This window comes from Narcine bancroftii, chromosome 2 (assembly GCF_036971445.1).
Source record: "Narcine bancroftii isolate sNarBan1 chromosome 2, sNarBan1.hap1, whole genome shotgun sequence".
Lineage (NCBI taxonomy): Eukaryota > Metazoa > Chordata > Chondrichthyes > Torpediniformes > Narcinidae > Narcine > Narcine bancroftii.
In genome coordinates, this window is record NC_091470.1 from 275,618,836 (window position 1) to 275,640,164 (window position 21,329).

Consider the following 21,329-nt stretch of genomic DNA (forward strand, 5'->3'; position numbering starts at 1 on the left):
ATCTTAAATTCTTCAGAATTAACTCCAATACCCTTAATATTGCCATCCTGTCTTATCGATTGTGCTAAAGGTTCAATAGCCAATACAAAAAGTGCCAGGGACAAAGGGCATCCTTGTCTAGTACATCTCTTTAATAAAAAAGGCGATGATACTTGGCCATTTGTCACCATTCTGGCAGAAGTTTTTATATAAAGATCCAGCTAATAAAGATTGGTCTAAACCTAAATTTACCAATACTTTAAATTAAAAAAAAAGTCCATTCTAACCTATCAAATGCTTTTTTGGCATCTAATGATAAGACCATCAGTAAGTTGGATTTCTTCTGAGAAATATTAATCAAACTAATTAATTTTGCAATATTATCTGCAGAATAATGGTTCTTAATAAATCCAAATTAATTAAACTTAGCAAATAGGTTGGTGAATTCTTTACCAAAACTTTAGCAACAATTTTATAATCAACATTTAATAAAGAAATAGCTCTATAAGACTCCGTTTTTAATGTATCTCTATCTCTCTTAAGAATAACTGTTATAATTGCATTAGAAAAGTAATGTGGTAAAGAATAAACTTCCATTGCTTGTTTCAACAGATCCATTAAAAGAGGCATTAATAAATCCTAAATTTTTTTAAAAATTCCAATGTAAATCCATCTTCACCAAGAGACTTCCCATTCAGCATAGATTTAAGTACATCAATAATTTATCTTCACGTTCTTGAATATTCAAAAAAGGTAACTGAAGTTGAGCTAAAAAAAATCATTAATTTTAACATCATTATTTTCATATTCAGATGTATACAATTTCATATAAAAGTCCTTAAAAGCCTCATTTATATCTTGAGATTTATATGTAATCTTTTAATCTTTTCTAATAGCATTAATTATTCTAGAAACTGTTGTCTTTAATTGTCATGCCAATACTTTGAAGCCCTCTTCCCTAATTCATAATATTTTTGTTTAGTTCTTTGCAATAACTTCTGTTTTATGTCTGTAATGAATTATAATGCATTTTTTATTTATTAATTGTATCTTTTTAGTCTCAGTCAAATAGATCTGTATATCTTTTCTCTAAATTCTCAATCTCCTTCTCTAATTTATCACCTTCTCAAGAATATTGTTTCTTAATTTTACTCGAAAAGCTAATAATTTGTCCTTTTAAATATGCCTTTAAAGCATCCCACAAAATAAATTTACTATCAACCGAATCTATATTTATTTTCAAATATTGCTATATTTGATCTCTTATAAAATTACAAAATTCAACATTTCTCAAAGAATTAAATCTCCATCTATAAATAGTATCTATTTTTTTCAGAACCTATACATGGTATTATCAAAAGAGAATGATCTGACAATATTTTACTCTTCTATTCAGCAGATACTATACGACCTTACAATTGAACCGATAATAAAAAAATCTATTCTAGAATAAGAATCATATCGACAAGAATAAAATGAATAATGCTTCTCCTTAGGATTCAATCTTCTCCAAATATCAACTAAATTCATTTATTTCATTAATGATAAAATTCATTTTGCCATTTTAGTTTTAGTCACCATTTTCGGAGATTTCTCTAATAATGGGTCCAAACAACAATTAAAATTCTCCACCAATCATTACATTTTCATATGTTTGCATCAAATTTAAAAAATGAATCTTGAATAAACTTCTCATCATCAACATTTGGAGCATAAATATTCATAAGAGTCCAAAACTCCAAATAAATTTGACAATTTGCAACAAGAAATCTACCCGCTAAATCACTAATAAGTGATTCTCACTAAAAAGACAACTTATTATTATTCAAAATAGCAACTTTTGAATTGAAATAAGCTATAACCTGGCCATCCCAATCGTTTTTTTTTAAACTTTTGATGTTCCTTCTCAGTCAAATGAGTCTCTTGTAAAAATAAAGCAATATATACTTTCAATTTCTTTATACAAGCTAAAAACCCTCTTTCTCTTGATTGGATTGTTGAGTCCATTAACATTATATGTTGCAAAATTCAAATTAGATATTAATATATTTAACACTGTAAACATCAAATTACTGCCCGCAATGGTGGGACTCCAATCCACAGTTACTCTTCAAAATAAAGTACATCTCCTCAATAGAAAAGAAAGAAACCCCTAAAATTTTTAAAACAACCAAAAGAAAAAACAACACTGCTTAAGCCCCTCTATTTTATGGGAAGTGAGCAACGCCACCAAATGACCAACAACTTTGGAAAGAGAAATAAACAAAACCATCTCCCCCAAACAGGACAATAAAAAATAACTATCAACAGTATTTCAAGTATGGTACGCTACTTCCAAGTCTCTATCAACTTGATCATCATCAACATAAATTTCAGTTAGTACATGACATTCCACCTTCTGTTAACCATTTTTTTTCTTTACTTGAGCCGACTTCTTCATTAAGCAAATTGATCTTGACTTTCCTTCTGTTTATTATTAGGCAATCATAATGCTGTTGCATCACTTCATCAGTAAAAAAACTGCAATTGAAATTCTCCATAAAAAAACCTTGAGCGTAGCAGGATATCTAAAAGTAAATTTGTATCCCTTTTTCCATAACACAGGATTGGCAGGATTAAATTCCTTGCAACCTTTTATAATGGTTTGACTCAGATCTGCATAAAAAAATACTATTATTCCCAACCAACAAAGGGGTCTGACACTTTCTCGCATTTTGTACTGCAACTCTCAAAATCATTTCTTTATCTTAATAACGTAAACACCTAATTAAAATAAAGCGTGAAGGTTGACCAGATAAAGGTTTCTTCCTAATAGCTTTATGAGCTCTATCCAACTCCAAACCATTCGGAAAATATTCCTTTCCCAAAACGTCAGGAATTTATTTCTGAAAAAAAAACTGTACCAGATCTGAGCTTTCAAAATCTTCAAACTCACAATCTTCACATTTTTTCTGCGGCTTTGTTTTTCCAAAACATCAATATTTTCTAACAAGTCATTTCTCTGAACTTCCCAAGCAGTAAAAGAATCTTCAAGCTTGCCAACCATATCTTTACATTGCTCGACATTATCATAAATTTGAAAACCTTTTTCAATTTTCTGAAACTTAATCTGCATTTTGTCCACCATCATCTTCACACATTTTGAAACATCAGTCTTAATAGTAAGCATTTCTTCTTTCATACTACTAAATCTTGTTTCAAACTGATCTTTAATGGACATAAAACCCTGGCTCATTCGAGTTGATAAAGTCTGAATTTGTTTACACAAAGTATTTAATTGGCTTGATGAACCTACATAGTAAGGAATTGCAGAAGGTCCAACTTTACATTCAACCACATGAGATGAAGGCCCACCCTGGTGTAGCATGGTTTCCTCCTCCTCCGTTCCATCCTCTTCTTCAGCCCTGACATTTTCTTCTTCTTCCTCCTCAGTCAATGTAGGCACTTGCTTGACCTGCGGGGTCTAGGCCTCTCCCTTGGCAATCCAGCAGTACTGGGTTGCGAGGTTTCAGCCCTCCCTGCAGGCAGAGTCGCAGCAAGCAACTGCGCATGCGCGGAGATCCTGTAGCTGTCGCATTCTAACTCCAGTGCCATCTTCCTCAGTTCCTCTGGATCTTCGTCGGAACTGGACGTGACGATCTCGGAGAAAGAGGAATCGATTCTCCAGGCTCAATTTCGGAGCCCTAATTCTTCTGTACTTGCTGCTTGCTTTGAAGTCTTTTTTTTTCCCCCACTGTCTGTGCTTTAGTTTTCCTCATAATTGACTGATTTAAAAAGATTTTAATGCTGTTGTTTTACAAAAAGTTTTTTTTTAAATAAAATCGGATTTTAAGTAACCATATAACAGTTTATGGCATGGAAACAGGCCATCTCGGCCCTTCAAGTCCATGCCAGTTCACTCAAACAACTCCGCTAGATCCCCCTGCCTATTCTCCGCCCATAACCCTCCAACCCCCTCTTATCCATGTATATATCCAGCCTCCTCTTAAATGAAAGAATTGACTCTGCCTCAACTATTTCCTCCTGAGTGAAGAAGCATCCTCTACTGTTTCTCCTAAAATTTTGCCCCCTTACCCTCAACTTGTGTCCTCTTGTTTCAACCTCCCCTGCTCTCAGGGGGAAGAGTCTACTTGCATCTAGTCTATCTATTCCCTTCATAATTTTAAATACCTAACAAATCCCCTCTCAACCGTCTACATTCCAATAAATAAAGTCCTAACCTCTTTAATCTTTCTCTGTACTCAAGGTATTTTAAGCCAGGCAACATCCTTGTAAATCTTCTCTGCACCCTCTCCACCTTATCTATATCTTTCCTATAATTCGGAGACCAGAACTGAACACAATACTAAATCTGGCCTCACCAACGCCTTAAACAGTCGCAGCATCACTTCCCAGCTCCTATACTCTATGCTATGATTTATGAAGGCTAACATACCAAATGCCTTCTTAACCACCCTGTCAACATGGGAATCCACCTTCAAGGAATGATGCACCATAACTCCAAGATCTCTTAGTTCTTGTGCATTCCCCAATATCCTCCCCTTTATTACATATGTCCTATTTTGATTATTTTTTCCAAAATGAAGCACCTCACACTTCTCTACATTAAATTCCATCTGCCATCTTTCAGCCCAATTTTCCAGACAGACCAAATCCCTCTGTAATTCCTGAAAACCTTCCTCACTATCCACCATTCCCCCTATTTTTGTATCGTCTGCATATTTACTTACCCAGTTAACCACCCCATCATCCAAATCATTAATAAAAATTATGAACAACAGGGGACCTAGCACCGATCCTTGAGGCACACCGCTCATCACAGGCTTCCATTCTGACAGACAGTTGTCCACCATGACCCTCTGCTGTCTCTCCTCCAGCCACCTCTGAACCCATCTTACTATTTCTCTATTAATCCCTAGTGACTGAACCTTCCTTACTAACCTTTCATGTGGAACCATCAAAAGCTTTGCTAAAATCCAGATAGACTACATCAACTGCCCTACCTTCATCCACCTTTCTTGTCACTTCTTTGAAAAACTCAACAAGGTTCGTTAAACATGACTTCCCCTTCACAAACCCATGCTGGGTGCTCCTAATCAATCCCTGCTTATCTTGATATTTATACACACCATCTCTAAGAATACCCTGTAGTCTGTTGGGAGAGCTGTCTTCCCTCGTATCCCACCTACGCCATCATGCCACACACCCTCAAAATAAACATTCAGTAACAATATTGGTCTATAGGACCTCTATAAAGGTCTTTATCTTTTTTCAGAAGAATTGCCACTCCTCTCCCTTTCATCCCTCATCCTCTATCACGTCTGAATCAACAGAACCCAGACAATGAATAGCCAGTAGTAAAGTCTCACTAATAGCAATAATGTCGTACTCCTGCATGCCAATCCATGCCCTAAACTTGTCTGCCTTTCCGACAATACTCTTTACATTGAAATTGAAATAAATACCTTAGAACATTTCTATCATGTACAAATTTTTGATTTCTGTCTACATATGCAGTCCCCACATTACCTATATCCTCGCTATCTACTCTTAACACTCTGGTTCCCATCCCTCTGCCAATCTAGTTTAAACCACACCCCCTCCCCCCCACCCACCCACCCCGGAGAAGCACTAGTAAACCGACCCGCAAGGATGCTAGTCCCCCTCCAGTTCAGTTGCAAACCGTGGGAATAGGTCCCACCTTCTCTGGAATCAAGCCCAATTGTCCAGACACATGAAGCCCTCCCTCCTGCACCATCTCTTTAGCCACATATTTAGCTATGTACTGTTCCTATTTCTAGCCTCACTAGCACATGGCTCAGTTAGCGCTCCTGAGATTGTAACCCTGGAGGTCCTGTCCTTCAACTTTGCACCTAACTCCTTCTTACCCATATCATCGGTCCCCTTGTGCACCACAACATCTGCTGCTCACCATCCCTCCCGAGAATACCAAAAACTCAATTAAGATTACCAGGGTGCTATGAAGCCATACTTGGTCAAATATTGCCTTGATGTCATAAAATGTCACTCAAAGAATTCAGCTGTGTTTAATTATTGGACCCAGTTTGTGATGAAGATTGGAGCCAAGCTGTCAGTGGGCATCAAATGAGAAGGTTTTTAGCCTAGTTTCAATTTTCCATCACCTTGCTGATGTTGGAGTCAAGAGATTGGGCAGCAACTTGCCAGATTGGATTCCTCCTTCTTCCACTGTAACATACAATTGAGTGCAAAAGATATGCCAGGATGTTATCTTGTTTTGCTGGACAGCTGGTGCTTCTACCTCCATACTTCTCTGCGTGTCTCAGTCAATTCCAGTTCATCAGTGTCACATGATAGGTCGCAATATTCAATTATGCTGAAATATCATTTTTTTCTGACAGTGCATAATTATGCCATTTAAATTGCCAAACGCGTTCTGAACATTAAAAAATTAGCAGAGTGCAACATGGGGAAATCTCATGGCTGTCTACCTTGGTAAGAAGGATACAGTACAGCACACAAAGAGCTGGAGGGACTTAGAATGTCAAGCAGGATCCATAGAAGGTAACAGTCAATGTTTCGGGCCAAAACCCTTCATCAGGGATTATTTCTTCATTGTTGAAAATCTACTGCCTTTCACGGATGCTGCCTGATCTGCTGAGCATTTTGTGTTGCTCCAGTTTAAAAGCATCTGCAGACACAGCAGGTCATGGGAAGGAAAATGAAATACTGGCTTTCAATGCAGACATGAAGGAATACAAAAGATAGGCAAGTTTTACTACATCTATGCAGGACAATGGTGAGATTACACATGGAATGCTGTGTCAAACTACGGTCCCATTATTTAAGGACAGCTATGCTTGCAATGGAGGTAGGTCAGAGACAGCTCACTTGGTTGATTCCTGGGATGAGAGAGTGAGGAAAAGTTGAACAGCAGGAGCCCATCTTCATTGGACATTCCAAGGATTAAAAGCAATGTGCAGTCCAAACAAATGGCCACCCATATCAGAAATCTAGCACAGACACCTGGCTTACACTGATGCTCCTGTAACAAAGGATAACCCGCTTCTTGCTCAGAGGTTTTCTGGAAGGATAAGGCAAGGTTACTGCGACGAGAGGCTCAGAACTACACCCTAGCTGGCACCAATACTGTGGGCCATTTCTGGGGGCTTTCAACATTTGTTTCCTGTGTTGACAGACTGCCGTCATCTTACTGTTTCTCATCTCCAAATGGATGTGTGGAAGCTGTTGTTTCCCCGACTCTGCTTTCTCCCCTCCCCTCCCCATGTCTGGCTACTTCCAGCCGATAGATGCCCCTCTGAGATAATCTCATCATAGGCAGCTTCAGGAGACTCATTCCTGACTCAGCACCAGTGAATGGGGACAGCAGCATGAAGCCTAAGAAAATGCTTTTTGCAAAGGACAAGAGAATTGTAACTGAAAATAAATGTAGGATTTGGAAATTCCATTTTCACCCTTTCATGCAAGTTTAGTTTCAAACCTCAGATGATTTTTTAAATCTACAAGTACCTCATCAATATAAAGGAGCAAGAAAAGTCACCATTAAAGCAAGAAAGACCATCTTGCCACACAACGAACCTATGCTTAGTTGCACACCAAGTGGTCTCAATTACTGCATTTCCAGTTTTCTTTTGAAAGCATGAAACCAAGGTCAGTGTGTAGAATGAGAGAGGCAGTCCTTGATGTTTGGATCAATATTCATTGCTCAACCAAGATCACCGAAACAGATGATCTTTATAAAAGCTTCCTCATGAGTTAGCAGAGGTTTGGTATGACACCAGAAACCCTGGCAAATTTTTACAGAGGTGTGGTGGAAAGTGTGCTGAATGGCTGCATCACAGTTTGGTATGGGAACACCAATAGCCATGAGCGCAAAGCCATCCGAAAGGTAGTGGACACAGCCCAGGACATCACAGGCAAAACCCTCCCCACTATTGAGCACATCTACAAGGAATATTTCTATCCAAGAACGGCAGCAATCATCAAAGACCCACACCACCCAGCACACATTCAGTTCTCGCTGCTGCCATAAGGAAAGTTTAGGTGCCACAAGACTCGTGCCACCAGGTTTAGAAACAGCTGCTACCCCTCCACCACCAAATTCCTCAACAAAAGACTCAATCAGGGACTCATTTAAGGACTATTACTTTTGTATTTTATTTTTTTTCCTCTCTGTATTGCACAATTTGTTTACATGTGGGTGTTGAGTACATTTTTTTTTGCATTAACAATAAGTGGTAATTCTGTCTCGCCCACAGGAAAAGAATCTCAGGGTTGTATGTCATATCATGTATGTCATCATCATTCATGTGCCTTGCCATTCAGCGTGGGCGATCATGTCTCTCCATCATCATGATCTCTGAATTGTAGTTGTTGCCTCCCCTGTTCTTTAGTGAAGGCTCGATCTTTGACCTGAGGCTGTAGTTGATGTTCAGTTCATGATCATACAAGGGACATTACTGAAGTGGTTTCCTGTTGCCTTCTTCAGTTGCAGTGTCCATACTGGACGGGTAACACTGGCCATTGATCAGCAGATTCATCTGCCCAGCATTTTAGTTTCACAACCATAAATTTGTAGAATCTGCTTGTATCTACTCTGACAATAAATCTGATTACTGCAAGACTAGAGACACGCATGTTCGGCAAGAATGGCAAATTCCATGCTCAAGGTACACCAAATTATACTTTTTTTGTTTTAAACTTTGTTACAGTTTTGTAGTATTCAGCTCTAATTTTTTTTGCATCCTACTTCCTTGATCTTTCCACACAAGACGTCTTCCTTTTCAACTACTTTTCCAATTCCTTTTCAGCAATTCCCTTCATTAAATAAAGCATTCTCCTCACTGCTATCTAGTTCTTTCTCAAATTGTCTTAAACTCATCTTCTCTGGTTATCAGTGGAAACTAAAATTTTATCGCTCCACTGCCACGTCTCAGTGCAGATGATTCAAAGTACCTTTGGGAAAAATCAGAACAGAGCAAGAAAAATGTAAACATTTAATAAATGATTTCAAGTAGGTTTACAACTATCAAATATGTAGCACAAAATGCTCCTCTGGAGATGAAATGCAGGACAAGAAGAACTAGTCTTTTCAGTGTCCAAGTAATTTCTTTGTCAACTTGGAGCAAACATCACTGCATTAAGGAACAATGGTTCTTACTCCAAATCTCATCCTATCATAATTAAATACTCACTGTCATCTCCAAGCTTTGAAGCATAATCATTTATTAATTCTTCACCAACATCCACGATCTGCTCACTGTTCCGATAGTTCTCATCTCGCCATTTCCTCAACTTATCACGCATTTCTGAAAGTAAAAAGCAGAAACAACAAAGAAAATTTTATTTCATGCTGTAAAACCTACCTATTGGATGAGAGTCTTTGGAAATCCAAATATTTACGTGAAATGAGAATGACAACTTTCTCACTGTTGTTTCTCATTAAACAAAAAAAGGACAAGGTTCACAGAGAGTTAAATGTCCAATTTTACCCAATTCTCCCTGGCAGATAATACAAATGTCACAGCTGAGGTACTTTTCATTCTTTATCTTGTAACCAGCAATGCATGTTTTGCAAACTGAGGCAAAACACTCAAGTTATGATTGCAATGTGAACAGAGTCAGAAGCAGAAACCTTAATCCTCCTGTAGCTCCTTCCAAACACCCCTCTCTCTCTCACTCACTCTAAAATGGAAGGTTCTCAATCAGAGAGATAGCAGTGATCCTTAGACTGAAGAACAACGGCACAGGAGTACAATTTTATTTGTTTATCAATACAGGTGCCATTGGCAAGACTGCTTTTTGCTCATTATCAGGTATCCTTGAGGTGTTACAGCATCATACAACATGGAACCATCCCTTCAACTCAACTTGCCCACACCATCCAAAATGCCTACACACACACTAATCCCACTTTTCTGTATTAGCCCATATCCATCTAAACAAATGGTTTCCAAACTTTTTCTTTCCACTTACATACCACTTTAAGTAATCCCTGTGCCATAGGTGCTCTGTAATTAGTAAGGGATTACCCAAGGTGGTAGGTGAGTGGGAAAACAGGTTGAGAACACTGCTATAGACCCAATGGTTACTGAAATATTTTGCTTGAGAAAAAGTGTCAATGGCTCATTCCTTTGGAGTTATAAAACTGAGCACATTAAGGAGTCAATTATGTACAATTATAACAGTGGTTTTCAAACTTTTTCTTTCCACTCTCAGACCACCTTAAATAATCCCTTACTAATAACAGAGCACCTATGGCATAGTGATAGTTGAGGTGGTCTGTGAGTGGAAAGAAAAAGTTTGAAAACCACTGCCCTAAATCCATCACATCCATCCTTTTTTTCTTTAATATTGCATTCCCTGAATTAACCACCTCCTCTGCAAGCCGATTTTTTACACCCACAACTGTGTAAAAAAAATAAGTTACCCCTCACGTTCCTCTTAAATTTCTCCCTTTCACCTTAAACCTTTCGTCTGGTGCCTACCAGGCTTGCTAGGTTAATTGAACAGCACAGATTTCATGGGCTTGAGGGGCATTTTACTGTGCTGTATTGTTAATGTTTAAAAGTTACAAACATTTTAAAAATTCAAAGAAATAGTCTATTACACATGGGACCCTGGTTCATATTTAATCACAAAAAATTAAAACAATCAACATTGTTGATTATAGGAGCTTGTTCCTTTCAGAATGGCTGCTTCTCTTCCTACATTTGCTGGAATCAAGGAGCTACAAAACCAAACCTTCCAGTCTTTTATTTGTGTTTTTTCTGTCACAAGTTTGAGATTCAAGAGATAATGTCTGTAACCCAAACTTCCATACAATGAAAAAGTATAAAACAATTTTGAAGGAAGAATTATAGCAGAATCTATCACAATAAATCCAACCACTTTTCAATAAAATGTCCACTCTACAGCATGATTTGTGATGTTTCAATAATGGTCGGATATCTCACCCAAAATAGGTGGAATGACTACAACTCCCGGCATAGATTGTGGTCACTGTTCTTAATGCTAATAGGCTCAAGTTTCCCAGACATCAGGAAGGTCTTCATTTTGCTATCTACAAACATGTTCAAATATCTCATCTTAATGGCAATCACAGAATCGTGGTGGCATGGAGTAGAGGTCTTTCCAGTCTGAATAGTCTGAGGAATGCAGCCATTCCCACCACTCTGAAAAACAGATGTTGCCAGCAAGAAAAAGTAGTTCACTCTATCCTGAAGGGGAATGTTGATTGACCGTATCCATTCATGGATGCTACATGACCCACTGAGTTCCTCCAGCTTCTTTGTTCACTCAAGATTCCAGCATCTGGGGGGCATGGCCATGCGAAGGACTTGTGCTTTGATCAATCTCTCCATGAAGAGTATCAAAATTTTTCAGCAAACAAATGGACAAAACAAGTACAAAGAAACCAAAGCATCCGAGAACAAATATTGAGGAAGTTTCTACTCAGCCAGGAACATCGAGTGAAAGCCCAAAAGGTAGCGGCCAGCGGACCCCGGCAGAGCTGGGGAGTCGGGACAAGAACTAAATATTATCCAGGAGAAAATGAAAAGCTTGAGCAATCAATTTGCAGGCATTGAAACTGTAATGAGAGACATGACTAAAAGGATGAATGAAATCATTGAAGACTTAATGAAAAGAATGACCCAAGCAGAAACAGACTTGGTAAAAACACAAGATAAGTAAAAGCTTTGGAAGAAATGGGAGTCAAGACACACAAAGTCTGCTGGACAAGATCAGCCACATGGAGAATTTTAGCAGATGAAACAATATTCGAATTATCGGACTGAAAGAAGGAACTGAGGGAAGAAATCCAGTGAAGATTTTTGAAATATGGATCCTGCGAATGCTGGGAGAAGACAAATTCAAAGAAAAATTACATATTGAAAGGGCTCGCCGGACCCTTAGGCCCAGGAGAGCTTGCGATCAGCGACTATGACCAATCTGGTAAGACTTTTGAAGCAGCATATGAATACTCTAAGCAAAATGATGGCCCACCCGAGAATGACCATGAAAAAGTGTTATTTTAAGTATTTTTTTTTCTAAAACCTACAATACATTCAATTAATAAAGGATTATACATATAAAGGAACACATGTGGTATATCCATCCCTCTCTCCCCACCACTCCCCTCCCCCCAAAAAAAGAAAAAAGAGATTATCGATGAATATATAAATTCTAATTAGCCACCATGGAGCCAGGTATCGCCCAGGACGAGCCACTGAGAGTTTAAACTTTCAAACCTACTTATTGTAAATATGGGCTCCATATTTTTTTTAAATATATATTTATCACATAAATTGTTATTTTCTCAAGAGGAATACAAGATCTCATTTCAGTATGCCATTTTTGCATCCCTAAACCTATATCGGACTTCCAAGTAAATGGCTGCACATTTCCTTGAAACAGCTAAAGCCAATCATAAAAAATCAATTTGATATATAGTTAACCTTAATTTAAAACTATACATTTTAATATTTCCTAACATTGGATCTAATAGAAGTTTAACCTTTAACACTTTCTCTAAAAATAATTTAATGTATCCAAAAATATTTAACCTTAATGCACTGCCAAGCCAAATGAAAGAAAGAACCCATTTATTTATGATATCTAAAACATAATTCTGAAGAAATTAAATTAAATGTTTTTAATTTTTGAGGTATTAAACATAATTGATGCAAAAATTATATTGTACCATCTACATCTTGCATTAATAATTTTAGTCATATTATTCTCACATAACATTCTCCAATCACCTTGATCTATTGTTCTAAAATCATTTTCCCACTTTAATCTTGATTTATGAATATCCAATTTAGGCATTTTCCTTTGAAGTAATTTATACATTTCTGAAATAAATGTATTAATACCCCGTTTTGTAAGGAAAATTTCTAACTCAGATTTTCCAGGTAGTTTTAAACTTTGATAATATAAAATTGCACTTTAACTTGGTAAAAACAAAAAAATATTATTTGGAACAATATATTTTTCTTTCATTCATGCTAACAAATAAAATAAACAGCTTCAAAACAATCTTCGATCACACTACTCCCCATTTGACTCCATATCTTTAAAAATTTATTGTTAATAGTAAAAGGAAAAAGTTTATTTTGATTTTATGGTGTTTTACGAGAAATCTTACCTTTTCCACCTATCTCAATCTATTTTATTCCAAAATTCAATTAAATGTTTCAATGTAGGTGCATCATTATAACCAATAATTTTGTATTCCTCATAAAAAAAATTCTAATATAGATTTTTCACCTATTTTACTTAATTCTATATTAGCCCATATTAAAGATATATCTAAGTCAAACATTCCATTTAATAAATTTCAATTGAGAAGCTTTCTAATAATTTTGAAACTGTGGAAGCTGCAGACCTCCTAATTCAAATTTCCAAGTTAATTTCCCTAAAGATACTCTTACTATTTTACCTTTCCACAAAAACTTCCTAATTATTAAATTTAAATTCTTTAAAAATTGAGGTATACTACAATGGAAAATATTCATCTTAATACAATTCACTCTACCTATCAAAGTTATAGGTAAATCATACAGCAATGAGCTCTCCGAATCCTTCTCCAATGACAACAGCATGAAGCAAGGCTGCGTCCTCACACCAACCCTCATTACTATCTTCTTCAGCATGATGCTGAAACAAGCCATGAAAGACCTCAACAATGAAGACGCTGTTTATATCCGGTACCACACAGATGGTAGTCTCTTCAATCTGAGGCGCCTGCAAGCTCACACCAAGACACAAGAGCAACTTGTCTGTGAACTACTCTTTGCAGACGATGCCGCTTTAGTTGCCCATTCAGAGCCAGCTCTCCAGCGCATGACGTCCTGTTTTGCGGAAACTGCCAAAATGTTTGGCCTAGAAGTCAGCCTGAAGAAAACTGAGGTCCTCCATCAGCCAGCTCCCCACCATGACTACCAGCCCCCCGCCCCCCCCCCCCCCACATCTCCATCGGGCACACAGAACTCAAAACTGTCAACCAGTTTACCTACTTCGGCTGCACCATTTCATCTGATGCAAGGATCGACAAAGAGATAGACAACAGACTCGCCAAGGCAAATAGCACCTTTGGAAGACTACACAAAAGAGTCTGGAAAAACAACCACCTGAAGAAACACACAAAGATCAGCATGTAAAGAGCTGTTGTCATACCCACGCTCCTGTTCGGCTCCGAATCATGGGTCCTCTACCGGCATCACCTACGGCTCCTAGAACGCTTCCATCAGCGCTGTCTCCGCTCCATCCTCTTCATTGGAGTGACTTCATCACCAACATCGAAGTACTCAAACTGGCAGACTCTGCAAACATCGAATCCATGCTGCTGAAGACCCAACTGCACTGGGTGGGTCACGTCTCCAGAATGGAGGACCATCGCCTTCCCAAGATCGTGTTCTATGGCGAGCTCTCCACTGGCCACCGACACAGAGGTGCACCAAAGAAGAGGTACAAGGACTGCTTAAAGAAATCTCTTGGTGCCTCCCACATTGACCACCGCCAGTAGGCTGATATCGCCTCCAACCGTGCAACTTGGCGCCTCACAGTTCGGTGGGCAGCAACCTCCTTTGAAGAAGACCGCAGAGCCCACCTCACTAACAAAAGACAAAGGAGGAAAAACCCAACACCCAACCCCAACCAACCAATTTTCCCTTGCAACCGCTGTAACCGTGCCTGCCTGTCCCGCATCAGACTTGTCAGTCACCAACGAGACTGCAGCAGTCGTGGACATACCCCTCCATAAATCTTCATCCGCGAAGCCAAGCCAAGGGAAGAAATCATTCCATCTATTCAAATCTTCTTTAATATTATTAAGTAATGGTAAATAATTCAACTTACATAAATTATTTAAATTTTTATTGATTTTAATACCCAAACATTTAATACCATTAAAATTGAACATTTTTTTGCACATGAATATAATCTCCCTCAACCAAAAGCATAATTTCACTTTTATCTGAATTATTCTTATAACCTGATATTTCATCACATTCCTTTAATCTCATATGCAAGAAACACAAAGAATTTTCAGGATCTGTCAAATAAATCAAAACATCAACGAATAAATTAATCTTAAATTCATCAGAATTAACTATAATTCCTTTAATAGTAATATCTTGTCTTATTAATTACACTAAAGGTTCAATGGCTAAAACAAATAAAGCCAGAGACAAAGGACATCCTTGACTAGTTGATCTAGCTAATGAAAAAGATATTTGTCACCACTTTAGCACAAGGATTTTTATATAAAGTTTTAATCCAATTAATAAACACTGATCTAAATCCAAATTTTCTAACACCTTAAATAAAAAAATTACACTCTAATCTTTAAAGCACCTTTTCAGCATCCAATGATAAAGCCATTGCTAAATCAGATTTCATCTGAAAAGCATGATTTAAACTAATCGATTTAGCAATATTATCCACAGAATATAATTTTTAACAAATTCAGATTGATCTAAATGAATCCAATTTGGTAAATATTTGGACAATCTATTTGATAAAATTTTAGCTACAATCTTATAATCAACATTTAATAATGAAATTGGTCTGTAAGATTCAGTCTTTAACCGGTCTCTATCTTTCTTGAGTATTACTGTTATAATTGCATTGTAAAAAGACTCCAGTAAAGATTGCCTTGTTTAAATGCCTCCATTAATGGAGGCATTAATAAATCATTAAATTTCTTATAGAAATGGTTATATGGTTATAGTTAATTCAGTTGGAAAACCATCTTCATCAGGAGACTTAACATTTTGCATAGAATTAAGTGCACTGATAGCCTCTTTAACTGTAAATGGGGAATCCAATTCTTTACGATCTTGGCAATTTAAAGAAGGAAGATGGACTTGAGATAAACAAATTTTTACCTTTATTTCATCATTATTGAGATTATATAAATTACCATAAAAATATCTAAAATAATCATTTATATCTTGAAGTTGTAAGTATTTTGTTGAATTTCTTTTAATAGCATTAATAGTTATAAAAGCCTGTTCAGTTTTCAATTGCTGAGCTGGAACCTTATGAGCCCTCTCCCCAATTCATATTTCTGTTTAGTTTTCTGAATTAACTTCTGTTCTACAAGTCTGTATTGAATTCTAAAACATTTTTATTTATTTATTTCTTTTCTTTTCAGATGAATCTTCCTGCAGATCTTTCTCTAAATTCTATTTCTTTCTCCAATTTATCTACTTCTTTAAGATAATCTTTCTTAATTTTACTAGAAAAACATTATTTGACCTCTCAAATAAGCTTTTAAAGCATCCCATAAAACAAATTTATTATCCAATGAATCAGTATTAATGTCCAAATATTCCTAAATGTGATTTCTCATCTAATTACAAAAATCAACATTTCTTAACAGTGAAGAATTAAATCTCCATCTATAAATTGAAGTAATCTCTTCAGATCCTAAACATGAAGTCAATAAAGGTGAATGATCTAATAAAATCCTAGCCTTGTAATCTGCATGAATTACTTGCCCTTGTAACTGAGTCGAAACTAAAAAATCGATTCGAGAATAAGAATCAAACCTAAAAGAATAAAATGAATATTTCTTTTCCTTCGGATTCAACTTTCTCCAAATATCAACTAAATTTAAAATTTTCCTCAAAGTTAAAATTCTTCTTGCAGTTTTCATTTTTGAATTGATTTTTGAGAATTATCTAATAATGGATCTAAACAAAAATTAAAATAACCAAGAATTATCACATTTTCATATGCTTCTGCAGGATTAAGGAAGGAACCCTGAATAAATTTTTCATCATCTACATTAGGAGCATAAACATTCATAATAGTCCAAAATTCCAAATAAATTTGACAATTAACTAGAACAAACCTACCCGCAGAATCAATAGCAGATTATAATTTAAAAGGTAATTTCTTATTAATTAAAATAACAACTCTTCTTGCTTTAGAATTAATAGATGAAGCTACATCTTGACCAACCCATTCCCTTTTTAATTTTTTTTAAAATTTTTTTATTTTTCACACAATAAACCATACTGACCAAAATACATAGACATTTTTCTCTTGAATATATACAGGGTCATTTTCTCCCCTTTTTCTCTCTCCCTTCCCTCCCTCCCTCTCCCCTTCCCATTTATTCAAAGTTCAATCTATAAGATACATTAAATCCGTTAAACAATGTCGTCACTTAATAAAATAAAAAAGAAATTTTTAATTTTTGATGGTTTTTTTTCAGTTAAATGAGTCTCCTGTAAAAAAGCAATATCAATTCTCAATTTTTTTTATACCAAAACTTTATTTCTCTTAATTGGATTATTGAGCCCACTCGCATTGTGTGTTGTTTAATTTTTTTTAACAACTTTATTTATATTATTAAGAATTATATTATTAAGAATGTACAAAAAAATATAAAATATAAAAGAGCAAAATCCCTTGTTATAGAGTTATATTAATAAAGTACTTAACCATAAATTAGTAAATTAATAATATATTTATTCCCCCCCTCCTCCATCCAACAAAAAACCCTAACTACCCCTACAGCTACATATTATAATGGAGCCTTTTACAAAAAAATGATAAAGTACATTAATATTACATGAAAAAATTAAAAATTATTTAAGATATAATATCCATACATTTTAAATATGGTTCCCACATTTTAATAAAAAGAGTAATTGTTATGCAAGTTATGTTATTTTTTCTAAATAAACATATGATTTCAATTCATTATGCCATCTTTGAATATTGATTACTACATCGTCCTTCTATGTTACTGCTACACGTTTTCTCGCCACAGCCAAAGCCAAATGAATAAATGCAATTTGAAATTTATCCAATTTCAAACCCCTTAAAACCTTCATAGAACCCAATAAAAATAATAAAGGATCAAGTAATAACTGTATATTATATAAATGTTCCAAAAATTATCTAACTTTTAACCAGAAGTTCTGCACCTTGTCACATAACCAAACAGAATGTAAAAAAAAATGTCCCTCTTTGTATTCCACATCAAAAACACAAATCCAAATCCCTAAAACCATATCTTTTCCATTTCTCCAGCGTCAAATATGGTTGATGTTGAAAATTATAATTAACCAAACTATACCTCACATTAATCAATCTAGTCACTGTATCTTCACACATCTTTAACCAATCTTCCAATAAAGCAACCACTTGTAAATCCTCTTCCCATTTATTTTTAATTTTAAACACATTAGGTTTATTCAACTTATCTTGTAACAAACTATACATTTCTGATATAAATCCTTTCTTCAAAAGGTCTATAATTAATATTTGAAACCTAGTTAAATTAGGAAGTTTAATTTCTTGCCTAAAATTTTCTCTTAAAAAAAACTCGCATCTGATAAAAAGCAAACGAGTTTAATGATATTTGCATTTTTTCTTGCAACTAGACAAAATAAAGAAAAACACCTTTTTCAAAACAATCTTCTACCCCTTGAATACCTTTCAGATCCTATTCTTTAAAATAACGACTATCCATCAAGAATGGTTTAGTCCTATTTCTATATATTGGAGTCCAACCAGTAATCCTTCCCTAAGATCCAATCATAAGATCTCTCTTATACCACACTTCTAATAAATGTCTACGTTTAGGAACATTAAAATCTTTCAAAAAATTTGGTTTCCATATTCATATAAAAGAATTAACAGCTTTCTCTAATAATTAGGACAGTTCAATTTTAGCCCATATTGGAACTTTTTCAGCATCCAACATTCAATTAATAAATTTCAATTGAGCTGCCTTGTAATATTTTTGGAAATTTGGTAACTGTAAACCTCCTAATGCATATTTCCATGTCAATTTTTGTAATGAAACTCTGAATAATTTATTCTTCCATAAAAATAAATTAACCACTGCATTTAATTCCTTAAACAAAGACTTTGGTAAAGAACATGGGGTAGACTGAAAAAGATATTGTATATGAGGGAATATATTCATTTTTATACAATTAACCCTACCTATTAAAGTTAATGGTAAATCTATCCACTTCTTTAAATCTGCCTTAATTGTTTTTAATAAAGGTAAATAATTCAAATGATAAAGTTGACGATCTTCCACACTTATTATCACTCCTAAATACTTAATTTTATCAGACCATCGGAACTGAGTAACCAGCTTACATTCCGAATAGTCCTCATCTAATACTGGTAATAATTCACTCTTATCCCAATTGACTTTATATCCAGACAATTTTTCATATTGCTATAAACATCTCAGCAAATGAGCTAATGATTCTTTGGGATTTGTCAAAGAAATTAACACATCATCTGCAAATAAATTAATTTTATATTCTTCCTCTCCCAGAGTTATACTCTTAATGTTAACATTCTGTCTAATAAATTGGGCTAAAGGTTCAATTACTAAAGCAAATAAAGCCGGTGATAATGGGCAATCCTGTATTGTTGATCTTGATAACATAATCAAAGATTAAATTAATCCATTTGTTATCACTCTAGCTGAAGAATTATTATATAAAGCCTTCACCCAACCAATAAAAACCAGACCAAATTTAAAATGTTCCAATTCTTTAAACAAAAAATGCCTTTCAACATGATCAAAGGCCTTTTCTGCAACTAAAGCCGCTGTTAAGGGTAAATTATGTTGAGTTTTAGATACATTAATTAATGTAATTAACTTTAAAATATTATCAGCTGAATAACGGTTTTTAATAAAACCAACTTGATCTACATGAACCAATTTTGGTAAATATTTTGCTATTCTGTTTTCCAATACTTTAGCCACCATTTTATATTCTACATTTAACAGAGAAATTGGTCTATATGAAGCTACTTTAAACGGATCTCTATCTTTCTTTGGAATAACCGTAATTAATGCTCTGGAAAAAGATTCTGGAAATTAAGATGTTTCAGTAGCCTGTACTAATACTTGTCGAAATATTGTTAATAATAAATCATAAAATTCTTTATAAAATTCTAATGAAAATCCATCTTCTCCAGGTGATTTTCCATTAGGCATAGTTTGCAATATTTCCTTAATTTCCAAATCTGCAAATGACAAATCTAATTCCTGAACTTCTAAATCATTCAAAAAAGGAAGATCTAACCCCGTCAAAAATGTTTCTATTTGTTCTGTATCTTGCTCAATCTCTGATTTACATAAATTTTGATAAAAATAACAAAATTCATCATTAATTTCCTGAGGTTTAAAGGTGACTCTCGTATCTCTTTTTACCACATTTATTGTCCTAGAAGCCTGTTCTGTTTTCAACTGCCAAGCTAAGACCTTGTGAGCTCTTTCTCCTAACTCATAATACCGGTGTTTAGATCTCTGAATCATTTTCCATAATGATATATTTGTAAGGTTTTATATCGCATTTTTATATTAGATAATTGTATCTTTTTATCTTCCGAAACATTCCTCTGCAAATCTTTCTCCAATTCTTTAATCTCTTCCTCAAGTTTATTACTATCTGCCAAATATTTGTTTTTAAGTTTAGTTGTAAAATTAATAATCTGACCTCTCAAATATGCCTTCAACGCAACCCACAATGTAAATTTACTTTGAACTGAATTCTCATTTAATTGTAGAAACATCTTGATTTGATCTCTAAGAAAACTAACAAATTCAGATTGTTTCAACAGAGCTGCATTAAATCTCCATCTGTAACTAGTTTTAACCATATCAGAACTAATACATGATATTAATAGAAGTGAATGATCTGATAAAGTATGACTTTTATATTCAGCATTGGTAATTGAGTAGATATTTTAAAAAATCAATTCTTGAAAATGAATTGTGTCTAGCTGAATAAAATGAAAAATATTTTTCCGTCGGATTCAATCTTCTCCATATTTCCACCAAATTTAAATCCTTCATAACCTCAGCTATACATTCTGCCATCTTTAATTTTCTTACTGATTTTGGTGATTTATCCAGCAAAGTTTCCAAACAACAATTAAAATCTCCTTCTACCAATATATTTTCATTTGCTTGATTTAATCCCAAAAAAACTTCAGTAATAAATTTTTCATCATCTACATTAGAAGCATAAACATTTAACAATGTCCATGCTTCAGAAAAAAATCTTACAGTTAATCATCAAAGCTCCACCCTTCTTTTCCAAAAAATCCAATGTAAAAGGTAAATTTTTATGAATTAAGATTGCTACTCGACAAGCCTTGGAATTATAGGAAGATGAAATAACAGGCCCAACCCAATCTCTTTTTTAATTTCAAATGTTCTTTTTCAGTCAAACGAGTTTCTTGCAAAAAAACAATATCCACCTTCATTTCCTTAATGTAATTTAAAACACACTTCCTTTTTAATTGGATTATTTAAACCCTTAACATTAAAAGTTGCAAAATTCAAGTTA

At 34.9% G+C, this 21,329-nt stretch overlaps 1 protein-coding gene and 1 long non-coding RNA gene across 4 annotated transcripts in view; one reads left to right on the plus strand and one right to left on the minus strand.

Moving 5' to 3' along the window:
- Window positions 1-21,329, minus strand: part of emc2 (ER membrane protein complex subunit 2) — a 164,845-nt gene that overhangs the window by 121,136 nt on the left and 22,380 nt on the right. For all 3 annotated transcript variants that reach the window (XM_069920986.1, XM_069920987.1, XM_069920984.1), the window contains exon 2: window positions 9,174-9,287. In XM_069920986.1, the coding sequence (XP_069777087.1) occupies window positions 9,174-9,287 (114 nt within the window). The remainder of the gene's footprint in view (window positions 1-9,173; window positions 9,288-21,329) is intronic.
- LOC138755281 (uncharacterized) overlaps window positions 1-21,329 on the plus strand; it is a 49,408-nt gene that overhangs the window by 8,277 nt on the left and 19,802 nt on the right. The window lies entirely within an intron of this gene.